The following is a 22,403-nucleotide window of genomic DNA, read 5'->3' on the forward strand; positions in this document are numbered from 1 at the left end:
GGAAATAGATTCAATGGCCATTTTTTGCTGACAACAGCTCATCTTAATTAATTAGCCTCTTAGAGTTGGTTGGGCAACTCCCACCTTTTCATGTTTTCTGTATGTATATATATCTCCTCACTATATGTTCCAGTCTATGCGTCCGATGAAGTAGGCTGTAGCCCATGAAAGCTTATGCTCAAATAAACCTGTTAGTCTCTAAGGTGCCACGAGTATTCCTGTTCTTTTTATGGATACAGACTAACACGGCTGCTACTCTGGAACCTAAATTTTAAAGATAAGTTTTATTTTTAAACAGAAATTTTCTGTGACATAAATTTAAGATGTTTATATTGAATTTCAGATGCATTAAATGCACTTGGATATCTAACGATGTTTTCTGTATTCTGTTGCTGGTTTTTCACCTTAATCATTCTTTTTCCATTTTGATTGCAACTAGGTACCATGATATGCCAGATGTTATAGATTTCCTAGTCTTGCGGCAGCAGTTTGATGATGCAAAACATAGACGATGGAATATAGGTAGGTGGTGAGTTTTGTAAAAAGTTAAATAAATGCATCTCGTTTCATTCATGTTGCCTTATTTCATTAGGAAATGTGGCAAAGTGGGTGAAAATAAAGTATTATGCCGGAATCGGAGAGCAAGATCTACTGATCTTTATAGAGATGCAGTGCTTACAGCTCCTGCAGAATTAAACTTTGCCACTGAACACAATTATATGTGAGAAAAAATAGAGTTTAAAGATGACCGGCAAAAGAAGATAATGTGTTTTCCTTTTATCTTATAAATATCAGGAATATCACATCTTGTCTTCCCTTACTTGCTCAAGGACCCTTTGTAGGACTAAAGAACTAAGCTAGAACTCTCTTCTCTCAATTGAAATGTTGACTTTCACAAAGAGAACTTTTGTTAGAAGTTTTAATTAAATAGATATTTTAAGAAAATCAGACTTTTTAAGAATATATAGAAAAAATCTCATCCTGCCTCAGTTGTTCAGGTTTCAGTTTTTTGTGATGTCATAGGTCTACTAGTCTTTTAAGGACTCCTCCAATAAAAATAGGGAAGACAAAATCTAATACTTGTTCAGTTTGGTTTGGTCACCCGACCCCCCATGGGACGGCCCCCCCCCCCCCAGCAGCTGCACACACACCCTAGCACCCTGCACACACACACCCTCGCGCCCTCTGGTCTCCTACCACAGCTGCACATAGCTCAGCCATGCAGCTCGCCTTCCACTGCAGTCCTAATGCCTCCAGGGATCCTGCTCCAGCCTGGGTCACTGGACCCATGATCCTGCAGGGTGGGGGTCGCTGAGTATCCTGGCTTCCTGATGCCGCTGGGCCTAATCCTGCGCTGCCCCATTTTTTCACCCTCCCACCAGTTCTGCACTCAGGGCAGATCCCTTCCTGCCCCACCCTAGTTATGGCCCTGAGGATGTCACATGGACTGCAGCTGTGTGCTGATTTGGGCACAAATGGCCCATGGGGTTGAAAACGACTGAGCTAGCCCAAATTTTGTACCATTTTTATAACTTTTGGTTTTTATTATGTGTGTGTGTTTATTTATTTTATTCATTCATTCCTCCGCAATGCCTGTTGAATGGTTATTTCCAGTCACTGAGTGCTGGGACCATCCATTATGAGTATCCCGTCAGATAGATACACAAACACCTACCTCTCTTCAGAAACCCTCCTCACAAAAAAATACTTCCGGAAGAAGAGGATTCCCTCATCACAAAAGGAGCCTTAGAGAAAGTACTTCTGTTTTCTGTACTTTCACATTCCCAAGCAGGTGGATGGTTTCAGACCTGTCCTGGATCTCAGGAGGCTAAACAAGTACCATAATATCTTAAGAATACAGGGCGTTCATGTTGGGTGTAATCTTACCCTATTACAAGGAAACCAGTACATAACACCTCTGATCCTTCTGGAGTCTCTCTGAGTGCACCCCATCAAGTGTCAGTCCCTGCACCTTGACTTCTCTTCTGGTGAATAAATAAGTATTTGTTTTAAACCCGCTGCCCATTAATTTCATTTGGTGGCCCCTAGTTCTTATATTATGGAAACAAGTAAATAACTTTTCCTTATTCACTTTCTCCACACCACTCATGATTTTATATACCTCTATCATATCTCCCCTTAGTCTCCTCTTTTCCAAGCTGAAAAGTCCTAGGCTCTTTAATCTCTCCTTATATGGGATCCGTTCCAAATCCCTAATCATTTTAGTTGCCCTTCTCTGAACCTTTTCTAATGCCAGTATATCTTTTTTTGAGATGAGCTGACCACATCTGTGTGCAGTATTCAAGATGTGGGCGTACCATGGATTCATATACGGGCAATAAGTTATTCTCCATCTTACATTCTATCCCTTTTTTAATGATTCCTAACATCCTGTTTGCTTTTTTGACTGCCACTGCACACTGTTATTTTTTCCAATGTGCATTACTTTACATTTATCCACATTAAATTTCATTTGCCATTTTGTTGCCCAGTCACTTAGTTTTGTGAGATCTTCTTGAAGTTCTTCACAGTCTGCTTTGGTCTTAACTATCTTGAGCAGTTTAGTATCATCTGCAAACTTTGCCACCTCACTGTTTACTCCAGATCATTTATTAATAAGTTGAATAGGATTGGTCCGAGGACTGATCCTTGGGGAACACCACTAGTTTACCCCTCTCCATTCTGAAAATTTACCATTTATTCCTATGTTTTATTCCCTGTCTTTTAACCCGTTCTCAGTCCATAAAAGGATCTTCTCTCTTATCTCTTGACAATTTACGTAAAAGCCTTTGGTGAGGGACCTTGTCAAAGGCTTACTGGAAATCTAAATACACTATGTCCACTGGATCCCCCTTGTCCACATGTTTGTTGAACCCCTCAGAGAACTCTAATAGATTAGTAAAACATGATTTCCCTTTACAGAAACCATGTTGACTTTTGCCCAACAATTTATGTTCTTCTATGTATCTGACAATTTTATTCTTTACTATTGTTTCAACTAATTTGCCCAGTACTGATGTTAGTCTGTAATTGCCGGGATCACCTCTAGAGCCCTTTTTAAATATTGGCATTACATTAGCTATCTTCCAATCATTGGATACAGAAGCTGATTTAAAGGATAGGTTACAAACCATAGTTAATAGTTAGTTCCGCAATTTCACATTTGAGTTCTTTCAGAACGCTTGGGTGAATGCCATCTGGTCCTGGTGACTTGTTACTGTTAATTTTATCAATTAATTCCAAAACCTCCACTAGTGACACTTCAGTCTGTGATAATTCCTCAGAGTTGTCACCTACAAATGACGTCTCAGGTTTGGGAATCTCCCTAACATCCTCATCCGTGAAGACTGAATATACAAATAATATAATCATAACCAGCAAATCATAATCATTTTGTAAACATTTTACATGCCACATTGTACAAAAATTGTTTCAAATATATAATAGTGGTTGTTATAATAATCTATATAGCCATATTTTAATCAAATAACGTCATACCAGTCAGGATACATTAGCCACAAATTATTACAGATCAACTCCATGTTCTTCACACATGGCTCTTAATTTAAAGGACACCCGTTTCCCTGTGGCCATCAGGTTGACACACTGCAACTACCTGAGGTTCTGTATGGGACAGAGACGTTACCAGTACAAATTACTTCCCTTTGATCTGTCCATAGCCCCGTTTTCGTTCACTCTGGTTTAGGGCATGTATTGATTGAGTTTTGCTACAATCTAGCCAGGGTGTTAGTACTTCCTGGGCTAACGCCCATTTGACCAGGTCCAGTGAAACTTTTGTGGCATTTTTTAGGCAGGTGCCCATAATGGAGATTAATATAGCAGCCAATTGAAGTTCAGTCTAAACTTTCATCAAGCACTACTCTTTAGAATCAGCATTGTGCTCTGATAGTCAATTTGGGGAAACTGTGCTACAATCCATATTTCATTGAGAACTTCTACTTTCCAGCTGGGTAGACTGCTCGCTAGTCTCCTCACAAGTGGGAATGCACAGAAGCGTTAGAGAGAGGTTGGTATACAAAGTTTAGTGTTTGCTGGACTTTGAGGAATTTTGTACTTGAGAGGAGGAAACATAGGAACCTTCTAAAGTAAGAAATCACATAGGTATAACATATGTGAGTTTATATATATTAGAATTAAAGATATTAAAAAATTAAACTGTCTTCCACTGCTATGAGCTTGAAAAATGTTGCAACGTACATGTAAATTATACTGATTGCTGATTTTTATATGATTGTTACCTATATTTTTTCTGATATCCTACACAACTTAATGTAAGTTCTTTCTAAAGAGTGCCCTTTACTGTTGTTTTAAGGGTGTATCAGTCTGAATACTCTTTATATTTGTTTATTGACACAGACATCTCCAAAGAATGACTACCAGGAAGATTAGACAAATGTGGTGTAGAAATTGGTAAATGAGATTGTTTTGTATTGTCCAGGTGATCGTTTCAGGTCAGTAATAGATGACGCCTGGTGGTTTGGAACAATTGAAAGCCAGGAACCTCTACAGCCCGAATATCCTGACAGTTTATTTCAGTGCTACAATGTCTGGTTAGCAAATTTGATCTTACTTACGCTTTTAATAAATCATTTTAATGTAAATTTTTAATCTTGCATAGCAAACACTGATTTAGGTGATTTGGCTCCTTTAATTGCAGTAATAAAACTTATTATAAAGTGTGCTTATTAGTAATAAAATAAACATTACATATAAGAGTAATATATTTTTAACTGTTTAAGCAGTACTAATTACTGTAATTTAAACTCAGTTAATTTTTTCTTTAAGTTGGGACAATGGTGACACTGAGAAGATGAGTCCTTGGGATATGGAGCTCATACCAAATAATGGTGTGTAAGTGTGTAGATGTGTTATCTTGATTTATAAGTATAGAAAGCATATCTTATGCAAATAGTTTTTAAAAATTAAGGATACCGAGTATGTTTCTCTGTAAAATGCCAGAAAAAAAAGAAACAATTAAATAAGAATCATAAAAATCATTGCAATATAAATTCATGCTTAAATTAGTAAATTACAAATATATATCTATTAAAATGAGCCTGATCTGTGACTGGAGTAACTGGATACATAATCATGTCAATATCATTAATGGAAAAAAGCCTAAGAGTTTGCTAATTAATAGGACCACTGGAAATTCATAGGATTCTGTAATTTCCCTGTTCTCCATGCAGGAAAGTAATGTTTTGGTATTATTTTTCCTGTGGAAACAGAACAAAATCACTCAAGAATTCAACAGATGGCATTTTGCCTGGCCCACATACAAGCTAGAAGGAACAGGTGAACCTGCTCCCCCACTAGGTTCAGTGGAAATTGCATGCAAGGCACTCACTAATCCTATACACACAAAGTGCTTGGAGGCAAATTGGCAAAGGGGACTTATTCTCCCTCTGGTCCTGCTATCCAAGGTAGGAATTGTGGCAGCTGAAGTGCATGCTCTCCAGTGGGCCCACTAGCATTATTTCTTCTGTCCATCCACACCCTACTGCGTTACCACACTCTGAGCTGGATTTTTTTTTTTAAATTCGTTAAAAACTGAATATAGTTTGGAATATTTTTTTTTCTGTTTTCTGGGAGATTTATTGATGACTTTGCTTTGCTATCCGAAAACTATTTTTTTTCTTTCTCTCTTAATGTAGAACTATGATTCAGTTCAGCCTACTGTACATATTCTGTTACAATTATATATTATTTCAATATGTTTCAGTTACTCATTATTTGGTTTTAAAGAATAAAGTACCTCTCCCAGGCTCTTGCTACCTCTTAGACATAATTAAAAGTACAGTAACACACAAGGTAAAAGCAGCAACAACTCTAATACCAAAATGTAAAATATCCATCCAACCACAAACCCAAACATCCCAAGAATCTCCTGCTACACCTACAAAAACTTATCCTTATTGCACTTTCCCTGCCCAAAAGTCTGGATAAAAAGATGGACCTTGCAGTGTGCCCTGAAAATCAGTAGATTCTGGCTATTTTTTATCAAATCAGGGTATTAATTGCAAAGTCGAATGCCGTCGAGAATGCCCTGATGGTAACTTCTCTTCTATGTCTCAGGGGCTCCAGTTCAGGAACCTCCACTTACCACTGCAATGGAAGAAGGAGAAAGGCAATTTTCAAAATAGGCAGATCTCAAGAGCTATATAGGTTAAAACCATTATCTATAAATTCTACCTGAAAACCTATAAAGCACCACTACAGTTCCCAGAACATAGTTAAATTATCAATTTATTTTAAAAATTTCACATGCTACAGAACTACCCTTGTTTACTGCAAAAATACATTCACCCACAAACTGACTAAGTCTGCAGGTCTAGTAAATAGAAAATCCACAAAATTCTGGCAGGATCCAGCAAGCTGCATTGTGGGAAACGTATTTGTTAGCTGGTAACAATATACATGAAGCATGTAAGACCCAGGAACGGTATCAAAGCGTTGTCTTTTGCACAAAGAACTACACATCTTACACTTCTAGTCAGTAAAACAGTGTTATTCTATATACTGCCTATATTAATTACTCTGTGTTCTTAATAGACGCATGTCTGTCTTGAAATATAAACAGATGGATATTTTTCAGTGATCATCTGGGTCTTTTTTATGGGATATTTCAGCTGTGTTTCCTGAAGAGCTGGGAACTAGTGTTCCTTTAACTGATGTTGAATGCCGAACATTGATCTACAAACCTCTGGATGGAGAATGGGGTTCCAGAACCCGGGATGAGGAATGTGACAGAATTATTGCAGGGATAAACCAGCTCATGACTCTAGGTAAACATTTATGATTGAATAATTTAAGAAACATTCAGTATGGAAGCTAACTTTCATAGGAAGGGATGATATGCATTTTTATGAGAACACCACAGTTCACAAAATTAGTAAATGCTGTCATCGATCAACTGCAGTAGTCATAAAATCACTAGTTGAATTATCACCTTATTAAAAAAAGAAAATATTTTGTTCACAACATGACATATCTACATACTGTCTTTAATATACAGTCTGACTCAAACTTTCAAAGGTGACTGGTGATTTTGAGTTTTTCAATTTTCGGACATGTAATTTGAAAGACCTTGAAGAGCTTGATTTTCAGAAAGTATTGAACACTTGCCCTTTGAAAATCAAGTCCGGTTTATGATATCTCAAATTGAGCACCCAAAATCACTTGCTAGTGTTGAAAATGGAGGTCCCTATGTTGAATAGAAAAGCTGTAACTTCATTTTGAACAGATAGCAAAAAGTATGTATTGGTTTTGTTTTCCTAGAGAATGTTACAATGAATACCTGTACTTGGGATTTTTCCTAACTAAGCTGCTGTGTACTGCAGCCATCATTTTTCTTTTCTTTGGGTTGTGAGGAGAACAGATGTGTAATTTATTGGTTTAGCAAATGGTTCACTATGAGTTTACCACTTGTGGGGACAAATGCCGATATATATTGGCAGCGTCTGAAAAGTGAAACACTATAAATTCTTTCTACATACACATCACTAATTCTGTCCTTAACATAGTCAAAGGTATGCATATATATAACTTTGGGTGTCTTGTGATAAGATGACTGTTGAAATGTGCGTAGTTAATTTTCGTGTGTCTGTATGGTACTTAAACAAATGTGTGAACTATTATAAACAAAAATTTGGTTTAACAGGGATTAAGATTTGTTAAGTGAGACACCTTGTTGGTACCTGAACGTTTATACAGCATGTTTTCTTTGATGGGGACACACTGCATCTTCACAAGAAACTACCTTGTGACCCCAACAAATAAGGAAACACACTACACATAACTCATTAATCTCCCTCATTCAGAATAATGTAAAACATTAATTACAAAAGGAGTTAGCAAATTAGCAAATACCAGCAATATGTGCAGTATGTAATGTGCTTTTGAAGAAAGTATGAGGTTGTAATTAAGGTTTCCACTTCTGTGCCTCCATAGTAAGAGTAATGGTATATTTAAATTATTTTAGCTGGATCTTTTCATAGTCTTTTCAAGGTTTTCTTTTTTTAACTACTACTATTGTTGCTTGTTTTGTATAAAGGTTCAATTTACTGTAGCAATCTAAGAGTAGATTTTTAACTGCAATAGAGCTTTCTGTTTCACCTTTTTCTTAGAAGACCAGCTCATCTAGCAACTATTTTTTGTCAATTCTTGTTTTTTAAAATATAGTTTAAATTTTTGTACTAATTTTTTTCATTCCTTCCCCTATAAAATCAGGTATTGTGGTATTGTAAGAACCATAAGTCCAGTTGTACAAGTGGAGGGAAAGAAAAATAAAGTCTGTGAAGCCTTCACTTGTTTGAATTCCATTATCCTCTGGCATATTGTTTTTTTGCTTGTATCATATTTGTCTTTGTCCTTAATTCCTTGTAAATTCCTCTGGGCAGGGACTACAGCTTTTATAGTAACGGTCTAAAGAATTGCTTTGCACATTAAAATTTGAGAACTTTGAAGACGAGGGAGTGGTAATGCAGGGGTTCTCAACCTTTTTCTTGCCGAGGCCCCCCTCAACATGCTATAAAAATGCTTCAGTCCCTCACTGCTCCTGGCTTGGGGTGCTGTGGGGGAGGGGAAGTTTGCCGGCGTCAGCCACATGTCGCTTCTGGCTTGGTGGGCGGCCGGGGCTTCAGCCCTGCAATGCTCCCGACTAGGGAGGGAGAGTGACTAGTTTCAGCCATGGAACTCCATGGCCCACCCCCCCAAAAAAGGGCTCGCAGACCCCCGGTTGAGAATCACTGTGGTAATGTAAAGATTAATGAAGTGATATTTTTCCAAAGCAGAGTGAGTCAGAAGTGCACCAATTAATATTTTGGAATTTCATATTTTGAATTATATAACTTACAGATTGTATCTGTAACAAAAAGTAATTCTCTTTATAGTTTGAATGCACACAGCATGTTTCTCGAAGTGCAGTCCTTCATGCACAGAGGGATGGCTTTGATTAATCACTACAGTAATCATGCTTATGGCATGTGCTACAGCACACGTGTGTGTGTGTGTATAAAATTTCACTAATATTTTAAAGTATGTAATATTGGCTTTTCTTGTTTGTTTCTGTCACTTACTATTTGTATTCTAAGCTTCAAGGTGTGTTTGAGTGAGGAGGAGTGTTGAAAATAAAAAAGATCTGAAACAGACTATTAAAGGGCTGGTTTTATGTGATCTCACATTGAGTTTTCATTTATATTTAGATATTGCTTCTGCATTTGTGGCACCTGTGGATCTCCAGGCTTATCCAATGTATTGCACTGTTGTGGCATATCCCACAGATCTCAGTACCATTAAACAAAGACTGGAAAGCAGATTTTACAGGTTAGATCCAAGTCTCTGTTACTTCTATAAAGTAGTGCCAAACAGATCTTTTTGCTTTTCTTTTTATAGGATAATATCTAACAAAGAGATTGAAATAGATTGACTGTGTCCATCTGTCTCACCATGCATCTATCCTTCAGCTAGGTTTTCTTTATAAAAAGTGTTAAAGTAGAGATTGACCAGCTATTTTTCTTGGATGTGAATTTTAGAATATGCATATTGTTCAAGTGCCTAGTCCTGCAGTTGGCTCCATGTGTGTGGATCCAACTGCAGGATCAGGGCATATGTCTATAAATTGATTTTCAAATCAAAGTAATTGCATTTATGCTTTTAAAATTAAACAAACTGACTGAAAATATTTAGTTTACTGTTTAAAATGATAAATTGAAAAAATAGGCAGAATATACCTTACGCCATTTTAATACATTTATTGTATTAAATGTAACTGTACATTTAATACAGTTTATAGTAAGAGTCTGCACATAACACATACTTTTAAAAGAAATTGTTGGCTTGGCAATTTAAGTCCCTTTATAAAAGTCTTATTGAATTAGGACACCATTTCATTGATTTTGCAGACATTTTTTGAATTTTGTTTTTAACTTGTTAGCACAGTTTTCATCTCTTTTCCTAAATGATGGCAGTGTTCAGCAAATTGTCTTTAATATTTAGTATTTAATTATCTGAGATAAAGTATTGTTCTATTCCAATACTTTGTGGAAGACTGCTCCTCTTGAATTACAGAAGATATTTGCTTTGAGAATTTATCCCCTCCCCCTGTGCATTTGGTATGTTGTTTTGCTACTTGGGCTGAATCTGAACATTAATATGTAGTGCTCCTTGCATACTCATACATTACTAGGATGTCATTGTAATATAAAACTGTTTTTTTCATTGTCAGAGAAAATGGACATCAGAGGCTTTTGAACAACATTTTTTCTCTCTTACTTCCACCCCCAGACCATTTCTCTCTTTCTTTCTCTGGGTATTTTTACTGGAAATCTTACTGAAATGCTATTTCAAATTTAGAAATTCTTTATTAAAATTGCCAAATACACATGTACTCTTCTGTTCTAATATGTTCCAAGATGTATGTCTAATTTTTAAAAATATTAATCATAAGACAGTATTTATCTGCCTAAGGAATTTTATGCAAACTGAAGATTTGGTGGTTCTTCAAGTAATGTCCCTATAGATGCTCCACTTCAGGTGCATGTGCACCCCATGTGCTTTTGATCAGAGACCTTCAATAGCAGTGTCTTTTCGGCCTGCACATGAGTCCCATACTTCCTGATGCACCACATCAGGGCTATATAGGTCTGCGCAAGAGAACCACCCTCAGTTCCTTCTCAACTGCCTTGGTCTGAGACAGACCGTGAGCGTGTCTGCCTCAAGTGTGCCTCAGCTAAAAGAATTTTTCCTAATTGCTAGTTTAGTTTAGTTCAGTCTAGTTTGTTTGTTAGATTAGTTTAGTGGTTGAGAGGATCAGTTTTGTTCCTCTTCCCTCTAACTAGGGTGGGTTGCCCAAATGCACCACCTCGGATGCACGGCGTACCCCTATCTCGATGACTGGCTCCTCGTGGGACTCTCACAGTGGGAAGTCACCTCCATGATCCTTGCCCTTCGCTCGCTGTTGACGTCTCTAAGTATCTGCATCAACAAGGACAAGTTGGTGCTGACACCTACACAGAGAATGCACTTTATTGGCATGCGTCTCAACTCTTTTGCAGCCAGGGCTTTCCTCACAGCAGACTGCTTCGCAACACTGACATCCGTCATCACGGATCTGTATCGCAGACCTTGCACCACAGTCCACTGCTGCCTCTCTCTCCTTGGCCATATGGCTGCCTATACCTATGTGACACCTAATGCACATCTCCACATGTGTTGGCTTCAGATGTGGCTTCTTTCCATCTACAGACCCAGCATGGACCATATGAAGACCAGAGTTGTCCTTCCCCAGACCATGCTATCTTCCCTCACGTGGTGTACTGATCCTTCCAAGGTCTTAATTGGCACCCCCTTCACCTCTCCCATACCACAGGTCACCATCATGACAGATTCCTCCCTTGCAGGTTGGGGAGCCCACCTTGATCACCACACCCAGGGTCTCTGGATGCCAAGGGAGGCCAGAATGGACATAAGCATGCTAGAGCTCTGGGTGGTCCATTTCATATGTCAGGCCTTTTTCTCACTTGTCCAATCCCTCCATGTTCAACTCCTTTCCAACAACATCACAGCAGTCGTGTATGTCAACAAGCAGAGCGGCGCCAAGTCTCTGTCCCTCAGCTCCAAGTCTATATGCCTCTGGAACTGGTGCATTAAACACCGCAGAATGGCCCAGTACCTTCCCAGTATCTAGCAGCTAGCCATCTATCAACCAAGCTAGCTACTAGATCTACATACACTACATATTACTGACCCCCACAGCCACATGCCACATCGCCACACCGAACCACTTCCCCACTTCCATCTCCTCCACTTTTCCACCACTCTCCGGGGGGACTTCTCCTCCCCAGACCCAGAACCCTGGGAGGAGGCTTCCTCCCTCCCTTTCTATCCTTCTTACTAGGGTTTCTTCCTTTCCTCTTCCTCTCGAGAGCCTTTGCCTTCAGAGAGCACTTGCAGACCCAGAGCCTTGTTGCCTCTGGTTCACATCCTCCTACCTCCCTCCTTTCACTCCCACACACACAGACACACACCCCTCACTCTCCACTTAATCATCACAGACACCTCTGTCTCCACTCCACTCCTCCTCTCCACCCCATGGGATGTATTGGTTCACCTCAGAAGAGAGATCCCATACCTCAGTTCCACAGCCCCCTGGCCCACACAGAACTCTGAGAGACCAGGCAGGCTGCCCACCAAGAGGCATGCAGTCCCTGTCAAGAGATGGCCCTCATCACCACATCACCTCACAACCACCTAACACAGTATCTCCTCTCTCACCACCTGTCTTCTACTCAACCTCTCCCTCAAAAGCATAGCAGTTTATCCCCCTTCCCTTCACCTCCCACCCCAGCACCCCTTTACACCCTTCACCTTACACACCCCCTCACTTTCTTTCCACCTCCCACCACTACTGCTTCCACCTACACACTACCACATATACTTCCCATCCCACACACACAAAACAAATCTTCAACCTCTACACATCTCCTCCTCTCTCAAAAACCTTCTCTTAAAACCATCTCCCATGCCCTCTCTCCCACCTCTCCTGGTTCTGGTGGGTGCCAGCCAAGCTTCAGCCAGCTGATCCTGTGTCCTGAATGATATGATAGCAATTCCACCCCATTCCTCTCATCCTTTGTTCCAAAACTCCATTTCAAATTTTTTCAAAGACAATTAAGAATTCTTTTAACCCCAAACCCCATTTACCCCCCCACACTGACCTACCACATACTCCCTCTCTGCTTTTACCCCACTTCCTTTCCTCCTCTTCACACTACCACTTCACTACTCCTCCACCTTTTCACATTGCCCAATGGTGCCATCTTCTCTGCCTAACCATCAAGCAATCTCTTGCCTAACCATCCTCCAAATACCACCAAACCAATGTGGTGTGTGCACCAATCTGGTGTGCCTCACCTGCCCACAGAGCCACCAGCACATGCTGTCCTGGCAGCTGGCCCCACATCTGTCAACTGGCTACTCTCCACACAGGCTCTGACATCTACTCACACACTCCTCTCACTCACTCCCTACACCTCTCACACTCTCACTCTCAGAACAGCTTTCTCTTTGAAAACTCAGCTACAGATGCAAGAAATTTAGTTCCCAAAAGCTGGCAAGACCATCATTCCATTAGGAAGCATAAGCCAACTTCCCTTTTATAGGTATCAACTTAGATCTCCTTTATCAAGAGGCAGCTGGTATATAGATATAGATCCAGAGAGCATGCAAGTATCAGCTCTGTTTCATGCCCCTTTCTACAACAGCCAAATGCTTTAACCTAAGAGTTTTTTAAAGAGTTTTTCTTTGTTTTGAGATGTCTCTCTTCTTGCCTGCCTCTCTTTTGCCTCCTCTCAGATGTTTGGGCCACTGACTCTAATTTGTCTCCAAAAACCAAACACTGACATCCCTATGTACATCAGTTGTAGATCTATCATTCTCCCAGTTCTTCCTTATGAGACCTCTCTTCAGTTCAGAGACTACAGATACAATGTTATTTGACACAGAAACAACAGGAAGGACTCCTGAACTCCTCCAAAAAAAGTTCCACCAGAAAGTTCCACCTCAACACCACAGGAAAGGATTGTATTCCCCCTAAGTCCAGAGGCTCTCATCTAAGCAGTCAGTCAGTCAAAAATAAAAAAAAATCTAAAAAACTAAATATCCAATTCTCTCTGGAGATGATAATTCTCTCTCATATTGGGAAATGGTTTCATTCATGGATTTTGATTAGATCATTTTTTATTTCCATATAGATTCTCTCATCTCTCCCCTTTTCTTTTCTTTTGTTGTGACCATCAGGTCTCCCTTTTGTCCTGATTGTCAGCCCAGATGTTTTACCACAGTTTTTTTTTAAGTTGGCTGCTGAGATGAGAAGAGAAGAGAAGAGAGTCTTCCCCACACCTTCCCATGAGGCTTCTCAGAGGCAACATAGAAAAGGAAGAGGGGGGAAGAGAGGGGAACACATAGGTCTCAGTCATCTCAGTCACACCTCAGTCGGGACATCATACACAACAGCTCATGGACCTCCAAGGAGTGGAGATATGATATCAACATACTAGAACTCAGTGTGGTCCATTGGCCCTGCCATCCCCTTCCTCCCCTCCTCCTCCAATCCAACTTTCAGATAAAAACAATCTGGTCAATATGAATAATATATAAAACATAAATATAAAGCATCTCTCTGTGCATCATCTCACCATCTCATATCACATACTTACCACACTACCCCAGCAAAAAAGCACAAGCCCCTGCCCAAGCAGATTTTTCATGATTCATCTTCAATCATGATCAGAGTCATGGTCTCATCATTGTTGCTTATGAGTGGGAATGCCAGCCTGCCTGCCCCTTTTCACCTCACATCAGGAATGTTCTCAGAAGCTCTTGCTCCAGAGCATCCCTGGGAAAGACTTGAAGGGTTGATTCATGTTGTGGAAGGGCACTGCTGGCTTGCCTCTTTCCTTCCTTCCCTTTTTTTGACATTTTCCCCCCTAAGATATGATAGAGGAGAGAGATACACATAGGCACATCAGAGCCTACACTCAACACATTTACTCCACCTCATGGCTGCACACAACTGAGAGACAGTGGTTTTGTTTGACTGGTTGAAACTAACAGTACAGCAGCCCCTGACGCGCACACTGTCGACCAACCAGGGTAACACAACAGGTAGGTAACAAGCAAGCCAGGGCCGCTGCAACTGAGCCTGGTAGGATGATGAACACATGGATAGAACAAACACTATTCCAGGGCAATCCATCTTTAACCAAAGTAGAAAAGATTCTATGAGAAGCTGTTCCTCAGCTAAATTGAAGCTTTCCTCCGCTTGGGTTCATCAGCACAATTTGTCTCTCTTGTCTGTGGAATCTGATATATTATTTATTTATATTTCTTTTTTTCTTTTTTTTCTTTTTTCTCTTTGCATTCTTTGCAGGTGCATTTATGCCTCAGTGTCTAGTGGATAGTCAATTTGATCTTTCGCACATCTTCATTTTTAGATTTTTTTTGAGAATTTTTTCAATTTTTCCACTCCTGATGAGTGAAGTCCACACTCACAGTGTCAGTTTCAGTTTGTTCAGTTGTCTCTCACTGAGACTCCCTTTGAGCCACTGGCTCCATGCTGTATGATCCATCTGTCCATGAATGTGGCCTTTCTGATAGCCATAACTTTGGCCAGAAGAGTCAGTGAGACTTATGCATGCCATAGTCACTTGTACTGATGTTTTGACATAACAAACACTTGCATCATGTAGGGGATTAGACTTGATGACCTTGCCCCTCAGTCCCCTCTTCTAATCCTGATGATTGGTGGACCCCACCACCATCAGTAAAGAAAAAAAAAAAGGGTCGTCCCCCCCCCCCTTCTCATTTCATACCCTTTTTTTTTTTTTTTTTGATCATGAGTCAGGTCATCCACTCCCTTGTATTCTTTCCTTGGAAGAGGAGAGAGGACTGCATTCTCTGGACATCCTGAGAGCTTTGGCCTTTTATCTGCAGAGAACAAGGGACATCACAAAAACATCTAAACTATTTTTTTCCATAGCGGAACGATTAAGAGGTCAACCTATATCAGCACAGACACTTTTGAAATGGATCTTGGGTTGTATTATGCTTTATTACCAACTAGCTGGCATCCCTCCACTGGAAGGGGTAAAGGCTTATTCCACCAGGAGCAAGCTACTTCAGATTCATCTCTGCGAGAGATACCCATACTAGATAAGGGAAGGCAGCATGATGGGGTATACAAACCCCACACTGGTCAGCAAAGGGTTAAGGATCTGGTCTGGGGCTCAGCCAGCTCCACCCTGCTGCACCTGTAAGAGATGCACAGACTAGAGGAGGAGTTTAAAGGAAGCAGAATAGCTCATTTGGAGGCAGACAAGGGAAGAGCGCAAACCTGCAACTCGCAGCTCCTGAGAAGAGCTGAGGGAAGGCAAGATCTCGCCCTACAACAACTGCCCAAAGATCTTTCCCTGATAGAAGGAAGAACCTGCTTCAGATACACCCCTATCGGTAGACATAACTCTTCGTCTTGTATGGATTCAGTTTGTTTGTGTTAACTCACCTGGTTTTGTTTATGGACTGCCCCAGCAGGGGAGAGACCTGGAACTTAGCTGGCTGAGGGCCAAGCAACAGGAGGAGGCAGCCGCCACTCTGAGGAAGAGGGAGCTATCACACTATGCACAGCCACAATGAGCTGCCAACCACTGAGCTGACCCCCTGCACATTTCTTGCCTCAAATGGTGAATTTTGGACAGTTGTGCAGTGGTAGGAAGTGGCCTAGGGAAGGCAGACTTAAGGCACTTGCAGCTGTCAGAACTTCGATAGTCTTCGCAGGGCCCTGGGACAGAGCCCGGTGGAGTGGGTGGGCCCACGTCTCAGCCCTCACTCCCACCACCTGTTTGACTACAGTTTGTGACTCTCCCATACACATAGGAACCATCACTCAAAGACATATACGTTACTTATCTGCCTGTATTCCATTACCTGCCTTCTGTCCCCTCTGCTGTGAATTTGTTACACTGTGGTAAGAATGGAAAACTGGAGAGCCAGAGACTCTCACCTCCCTTTTTGCCCTCAGCTGGGAGCACGAGGAGAGCTACAACATACGTGCAAGCCAGTGGACACTGCTTACAAGAAATTCAGGACTCTGGTGCCTGAGTACACACTTGAGGGATACAGATAGGGACCACACATCTCGATAATCTTCCAGTGTTATTTGGCATATACAGTCTGGTTAAACCGAGCCACAGCATTCATATCAACAGTGTTCAAGGCATGAAGACCTCCAGGAAGTTGAGTCATTTTATAGTCCTCAGTAATGTGTGTCATGGTTTGTGGCTCCCCACACTGACATAGTGGACTGTCTCTAAAACGCCACTGAAATTCTGCTGCAGCACAAATTCCATGTCCGGTACGAAACCAGTTCAGAAGACTCCATTCCCTTTGTGGTAAATCAAACCCAGGTCAACATTGTGTGGGGTCCGAGACCAGATAATTTGTCACTTTCTCTGAATACCATGAAGCTTGCCATGCATCCTCTGATGTAATACCTCACCTGGTAAACTTATCCACAATGAGTGACATGAAGGCAGATGACCATGTGGTGGATTAAACAAGTCTTTAATTAAACAGTAGATGTAGCATATCACACAGTTTTGTCACGAGCTTTGCTACACTTTTCTCTGCAAACACTGCATAGAGCAATATTGCAGAGTACTGGTAACCCTGGTAGAGGAGTAGATTTAAGTATGCCTGAAATGATACTGAGGTCTTGGCTACACTTGCGAGTTACAGCGCAATAAAGCTGCCCACAGCGCTGTACCTCACTCCCCGTCCACACTGGCAAGGCACATTGAGCGCTGTCTCTCCGCGGCTACAGCACTGCTGGTACTCCACCTCCCCGAGAGGAATAAAGTTTATTGCGCTGCCGCTGCTGCGCTGTGGAACCAGTGTGACTGCCCAATGCAGTCTGATTGGCCTCCAGAAGTATTCGGCAGTATTCCACAATGCCTGTTCTAGCCACTCTGGTCATCAATTTGAACTCTACTGCCCTGGCCTCAGGTGACCAACCATCAGACCCGCCCTTTATATTCCCCAGGAAAATTAAAAATCCCCTTCCTGTTTGCTCAGCCAGGAGTGCTATCAGCGAATCTTTCCAGGTGACCATGTCTCCACGCGCCAAGCAATCCCCAGTATGGAGCAATGGTGAGTTGCTGGACCTCATCAGTGTTTGGGGAGAGGAAGCTGTCCAGTCCCAGCTGCACTCAAGCCGTAGGAATTACAATACCTTTGGGCAGATATCAAGGGACATGATGGAAAGGGGCTGTGATCGGGACACACTGCAGTGCAGGATTAAAGTGAAGGAGCTGCGGAGTGCCTACTGCAAAGCCCACGAGTCAAACGGCTACTCGGGTGCTCCCCCTGCAACCTGCCAATTCTACAAAGAGCTGGACACGATACTTGAGGGTGACCCCACCTCCACTCCGAGCACCACCATGGACACTTCAGAGCGGGAGGAGGTGGAGGAAGAAAGCGGGAGTGAGAGTGCTGGGGCAGGGGGAGACACTCGGGAATCCCTGGTGGCATGCAGCCAGGAGCTCTTCTCAAGCCAGGAGGAAGGTAGCCAGTCGCAGTGGCCGGTACTTGGTGGAGGACAAACAGAAGAGCAGGTTCCTGGTAAGCGGCTTTTTTTCTGGGTAGGAATTTTTTCAGTGCGGGCTCTTTGGGAGAGGAGGGTTAGGGCTGCATGCATGCCTAGATGCGGAATAGCGCATTGATGTGGTCTATCGCATCGTGGTAATCAGCCTCAGTAATCTCTTCGAAAGTCTCATCCAGAACATGGGCAATGCGCTTGCGCAGGTTTCTTGGGAGAGCCACCGTGGTCCTTGTCCCAGTCAGGCTAACGTGTCCACTTCACTGTGCCGTGAGGGGCAGGGGGACCATTGCTGCACACAGGCTAGCTGCATATGGGCCAGGGCGGAAGCTGCATTGCAGTAGAACACCCTCCCTTGCTTCCCAGGTCACCCTCAGCAGCACCTCCAGGACGAACTCCTGTGGAAAATGTTGGGACAGTGTTCAGTGTAGGTACCCCCTGCAGCTGTTGGCTCTCCCCAAGGCACAGAAACCCAAAGGACAGTACAGCTGTGAAACAATCTCAGTCCCCTTTACTCACCATTTTGGGTCTCCCGTGGGTTATGTGCGCTCTCTTTGGGATGGGAAAATTATGCTATTGTGTAGACTGTGTGCACCCTCCTTAAGTGCGGGGGAATCATTACTCTGGCTGGTATAAACAATGCTGCCTCTGTTAAGTGTTGCATTTTGCCTTTACAGATGCAACCTTGAGCTCTCAGCCGTCCATGTTATCACGGGCTGAGAAACTGCAAAGACTTGGGAAGAGGCCGCAAAAAAGCAAAGAAGACATGCTGCAAGAAGTGATGCAGCAATCTCTTAAAGAGAATCAAAAAGTGCAGGAGTGGAAGGAGAGCAAAAGCAGGATCCGCCAGGAAAACGCAGCGCACCGGCAGCAAAGCACGGAACACCGGCAGCAAAGCACAGATCAGCTGATAAGCATTATGGAGCGCCAAGCAGACTCTATCCAGGCGCTCGTAGCCATGCAAGCCCCACTCCTCCCCCTCCCCTGGCAGCCTTTGTCCCAAAACTCTTTCCCTTGTGCCCCCATGTCACTTCCAACCCACTTTCCCCAACATCCGGGTTCTTACCGCCACCAGCTGCCTCCAACACCTGTATCTTCATCACCCAGCCCTGAAAACTATGCCCCTTACCCTCTGCACTCAACCCCCATCACCATGCAGTATAGCCATCCTGAAGTGCAGCGCTCATTGCACAGCACTCCAGACAGGACATACGCAAATCTGTGATTGTACCATTCCCCACCCCACCCCCTTGCCCTTTCTGTCTCCCAAGCAGTTGTGTTTCTTTTCAATAAATAAATGGATTTTTTGGCTTTGAAAACATTCTTTCTTATTGCATATAGTAAAAGATACCTTAGCCCAGGAAAGAAACAGGCACTGCAAGTCAGCGTAGCAAACACAGATTCCAACTAACATTGGAACCACTGCACTTCACTCCCATGCAGGGCACCAAACATTACTGGTGGCTTTCAGCCTCAAATTGCTCCCTCAAGGCATCCCTAATCCTTGCAGCCGCGCGCTGGGCCCCTCTAATAGCCCTGCTCTCAGCCTCCAGGTGTTGAACCTCCGAGTTCCATGCCTGAGTGAATCTTTCACCCTTCCCAAATGTTATGGAAGGTCCAGCACGCTGATATAACTGCAGGGATGCTGTCATCGGCCAGGTCTAGCTTCCCATACAAAGAGCACCAGCGGCCCTTTAAATGGCCAAAAGCACACTCCACAGTCATTCTGCACTGGCTCAGCTTGTTGTTGAACTGCTCCTTGCTGCTGTCAAGGCTCCCTGTGTAGGGTTTCATGAGCCATGGCATTAACGGGTAAGCGGGGTCTCCAAGGATCACAGTGGGCATTTTGACTTCCCCTACTGTGATCTTCCGCTCTGGGAAAAAAGTCCCGACCTGCAGCTTCCTGAACAGGGTAGTGTTTCGAAAGATGCGTGCGTCGTGCACCTTTCCGGGCCAACCTGTGTTAATGTCAATGAAACGCCCACAGTGATCCACAAGCGCCTGGAGAACCATAGAGAAATACCCCTTCCGATTAACATACTTGGATGCTAGGTGGGGTGGTGCCAGAATAGGAATATGCGTCCCATCTATCGCCCTTCCACAGTTTGTGGATGGCTTTGCACAAATGGGTTTCCCTGTGTCCTGCATGTTACCCAGAGTCACGGTTCTTCTGAGCAGGATGCGATTAATGGCCTTGCAAACTTGCATCAACACGATTCCAACGGTTGACTTTACCACTCCAAACTGGTTCGCGACCGATCAGTGGCTGTCTGAAGTTGCCAGCTTCCAGATTGCAATAGCCACCTGCTTCTCCACCGGCAGGGCAGCTCTCAATCTCGTGTCCTTGCGCTGCAGGGTGGGGGTGAGCTCCTCGCGCAGTCCTATGAAAGTGGCTTTTCTCATCCGAAAGTTCTGCAGCCACTGCTCGTCATCCCAGACTTGCATGATGATGTGCCACTCAGTGCTTGTTTCCTGAGCCCACAAGCGGCGTTCCATGGTGCTGAGCATGTCCGTGAATGCCACAAGCAATTTTGTGTCGTACGCATTACGCGACTCAATATCATCGTTGGACTCCTCACTGTCACTGTGGATCTTAAGAATAGCTCCACTGCCAAACGTGACGTGCTGGCAAGACTCGTCAGCATACTCCTCAGCAGTTTGGGCTCCATTTCCCGCAGACCGAAACGGAACACAGATCACGCTGCACAGAAACCTTTGAAAGATGGTGCCAAATGTGGACGGAAACACAGGGATTGCTGGGATGCGAAGCGATGCATGATGGGGAGTTGGGACAGGACCCAGAATGCCCCGCACCCATGCCCCCTTCCCACAACCCATGGTGCCAGAATGGGAAGAGGTGCTCTGTGGGATAGCTTACCATAATGCACTGCTCTCAATGCTGCTGCAAGTGCCGCAAATGTGGGCGCGACAGTGCACTGGCAGCTGGCAGTGTGGACAGACTGAAGTGCTTTCCCTACTCAGCTGTATGAAGGCAGGTTTAACGCACAGCGCTGTACATCTGCAAGTGTAGTCATGGCCTCATGGTGGAATTAAGTCATACGTCGATCATCCTTGTGTGAGACCAGCAAGCCCATACTGGAGCGCAATACTCCAGTGCTAACTAACAGAGTGCCAAGGCTGAAGTGCATAATGTTTGGGTGTTGGTGCCCCACGTTTTGACCTTAGTCACTGTCTTTGTGGTCTTGATATGTAAGAGTTCTATCCAAAGTGACACCTAGATAGACCGTGTGTGAATCATGCTTTATTTGCCGACCACTGAGAACTATGTTCCGCTCTCTGCCCGTTTCTGCATGATGTAAGTGGAAGACACTTGACATAGTCTGCTTGGTGTCAGGTGCCACTGCTGATCATAATCAACCATAGCTGCCATAGCTGCGTTCAGAACCCTCTCAAGTATGTCAAAGGAATGTAACTGAGTGCCAAGGCATATGTCATCTGCATAAACAAACTTGTGAGACCCGGTATATAGTAGGTCATTCCAATATAAGTTGAATACGGGTGGAGATAATATTGATCCTTGCAGGAGGCTGTTCTTCTGGTGTCTCCAAGCACTTGTTCTATCACCAATATGCACACAGAAATGGTAATTTCTCAAAAACAGAGCCATTGCACATACTAACCAACTTGACATAGTTCTAGACAATTTTACAAAAAGGCCCATGTGCCAAACCATATTGTATGCTGCAGTCAGGTCAAGGAATACTTCCAGTTACAGGTAATTAACCTCAATTTTCTTTGTATTTTGCTTCTTGGTAAAAATTCAGTTTTATTTTCCTTTATAGTAGTTACGTAAACATGTTAACTTCATCTCCCCTTGTGAAATCTCTGGTAATTTGCCATGATATTTTACTTGGGACATGTCATTAGCCTTTGGAAACAAGAGACTGTTAAACTTAAGCCTACCATATTACCACTGTGTAAGGAAGACCCTACCTTCCTTCATTTTATTTTAAGCACATTGTAGAATTGAGTGTCCCGTTCACACAAAGCATATTTACATAGTCGTCTTAGTGTGCATATGCACTCAGTAGAATATATTAATTGGTCTTCCAGTTCACTCTGTCTGGTTTCATAATTATTGGTGGTGGGGGGGAGGTTAAGATATGCTTCTTAGAAATTCCTTCCATAGTACTTTGCAACTGCAAGAAAAATGGAAGTTGGCCCTACTCTCAATTTCCATACCACTTTTAAGAATGAATTTAGTTGAAAT

At 42.8% G+C, this 22,403-nt stretch overlaps 1 protein-coding gene across 3 annotated transcripts in view; it reads left to right on the forward strand.

Moving 5' to 3' along the window:
* The window catches only part of LOC120401555 (pleckstrin homology domain interacting protein), a 341,061-nt gene that overhangs the window by 292,581 nt on the left and 26,077 nt on the right, over positions 1-22,403 (forward strand). For all 3 annotated transcript variants that reach the window (XM_039531654.1, XM_039531655.1, XM_039531656.1), the window contains exons 27-31: positions 440-522; positions 4,460-4,571; positions 4,807-4,868; positions 6,651-6,806; positions 9,225-9,345. In XM_039531654.1, the coding sequence (XP_039387588.1) occupies positions 440-522; positions 4,460-4,571; positions 4,807-4,868; positions 6,651-6,806; positions 9,225-9,345 (534 nt within the window). The remainder of the gene's footprint in view (positions 1-439; positions 523-4,459; positions 4,572-4,806; positions 4,869-6,650; positions 6,807-9,224; positions 9,346-22,403) is intronic.

This window comes from Mauremys reevesii, linkage group 3 (genome assembly GCF_016161935.1).
Source record: "Mauremys reevesii isolate NIE-2019 linkage group 3, ASM1616193v1, whole genome shotgun sequence".
Taxonomy (NCBI): domain Eukaryota; kingdom Metazoa; phylum Chordata; order Testudines; family Geoemydidae; genus Mauremys; species Mauremys reevesii.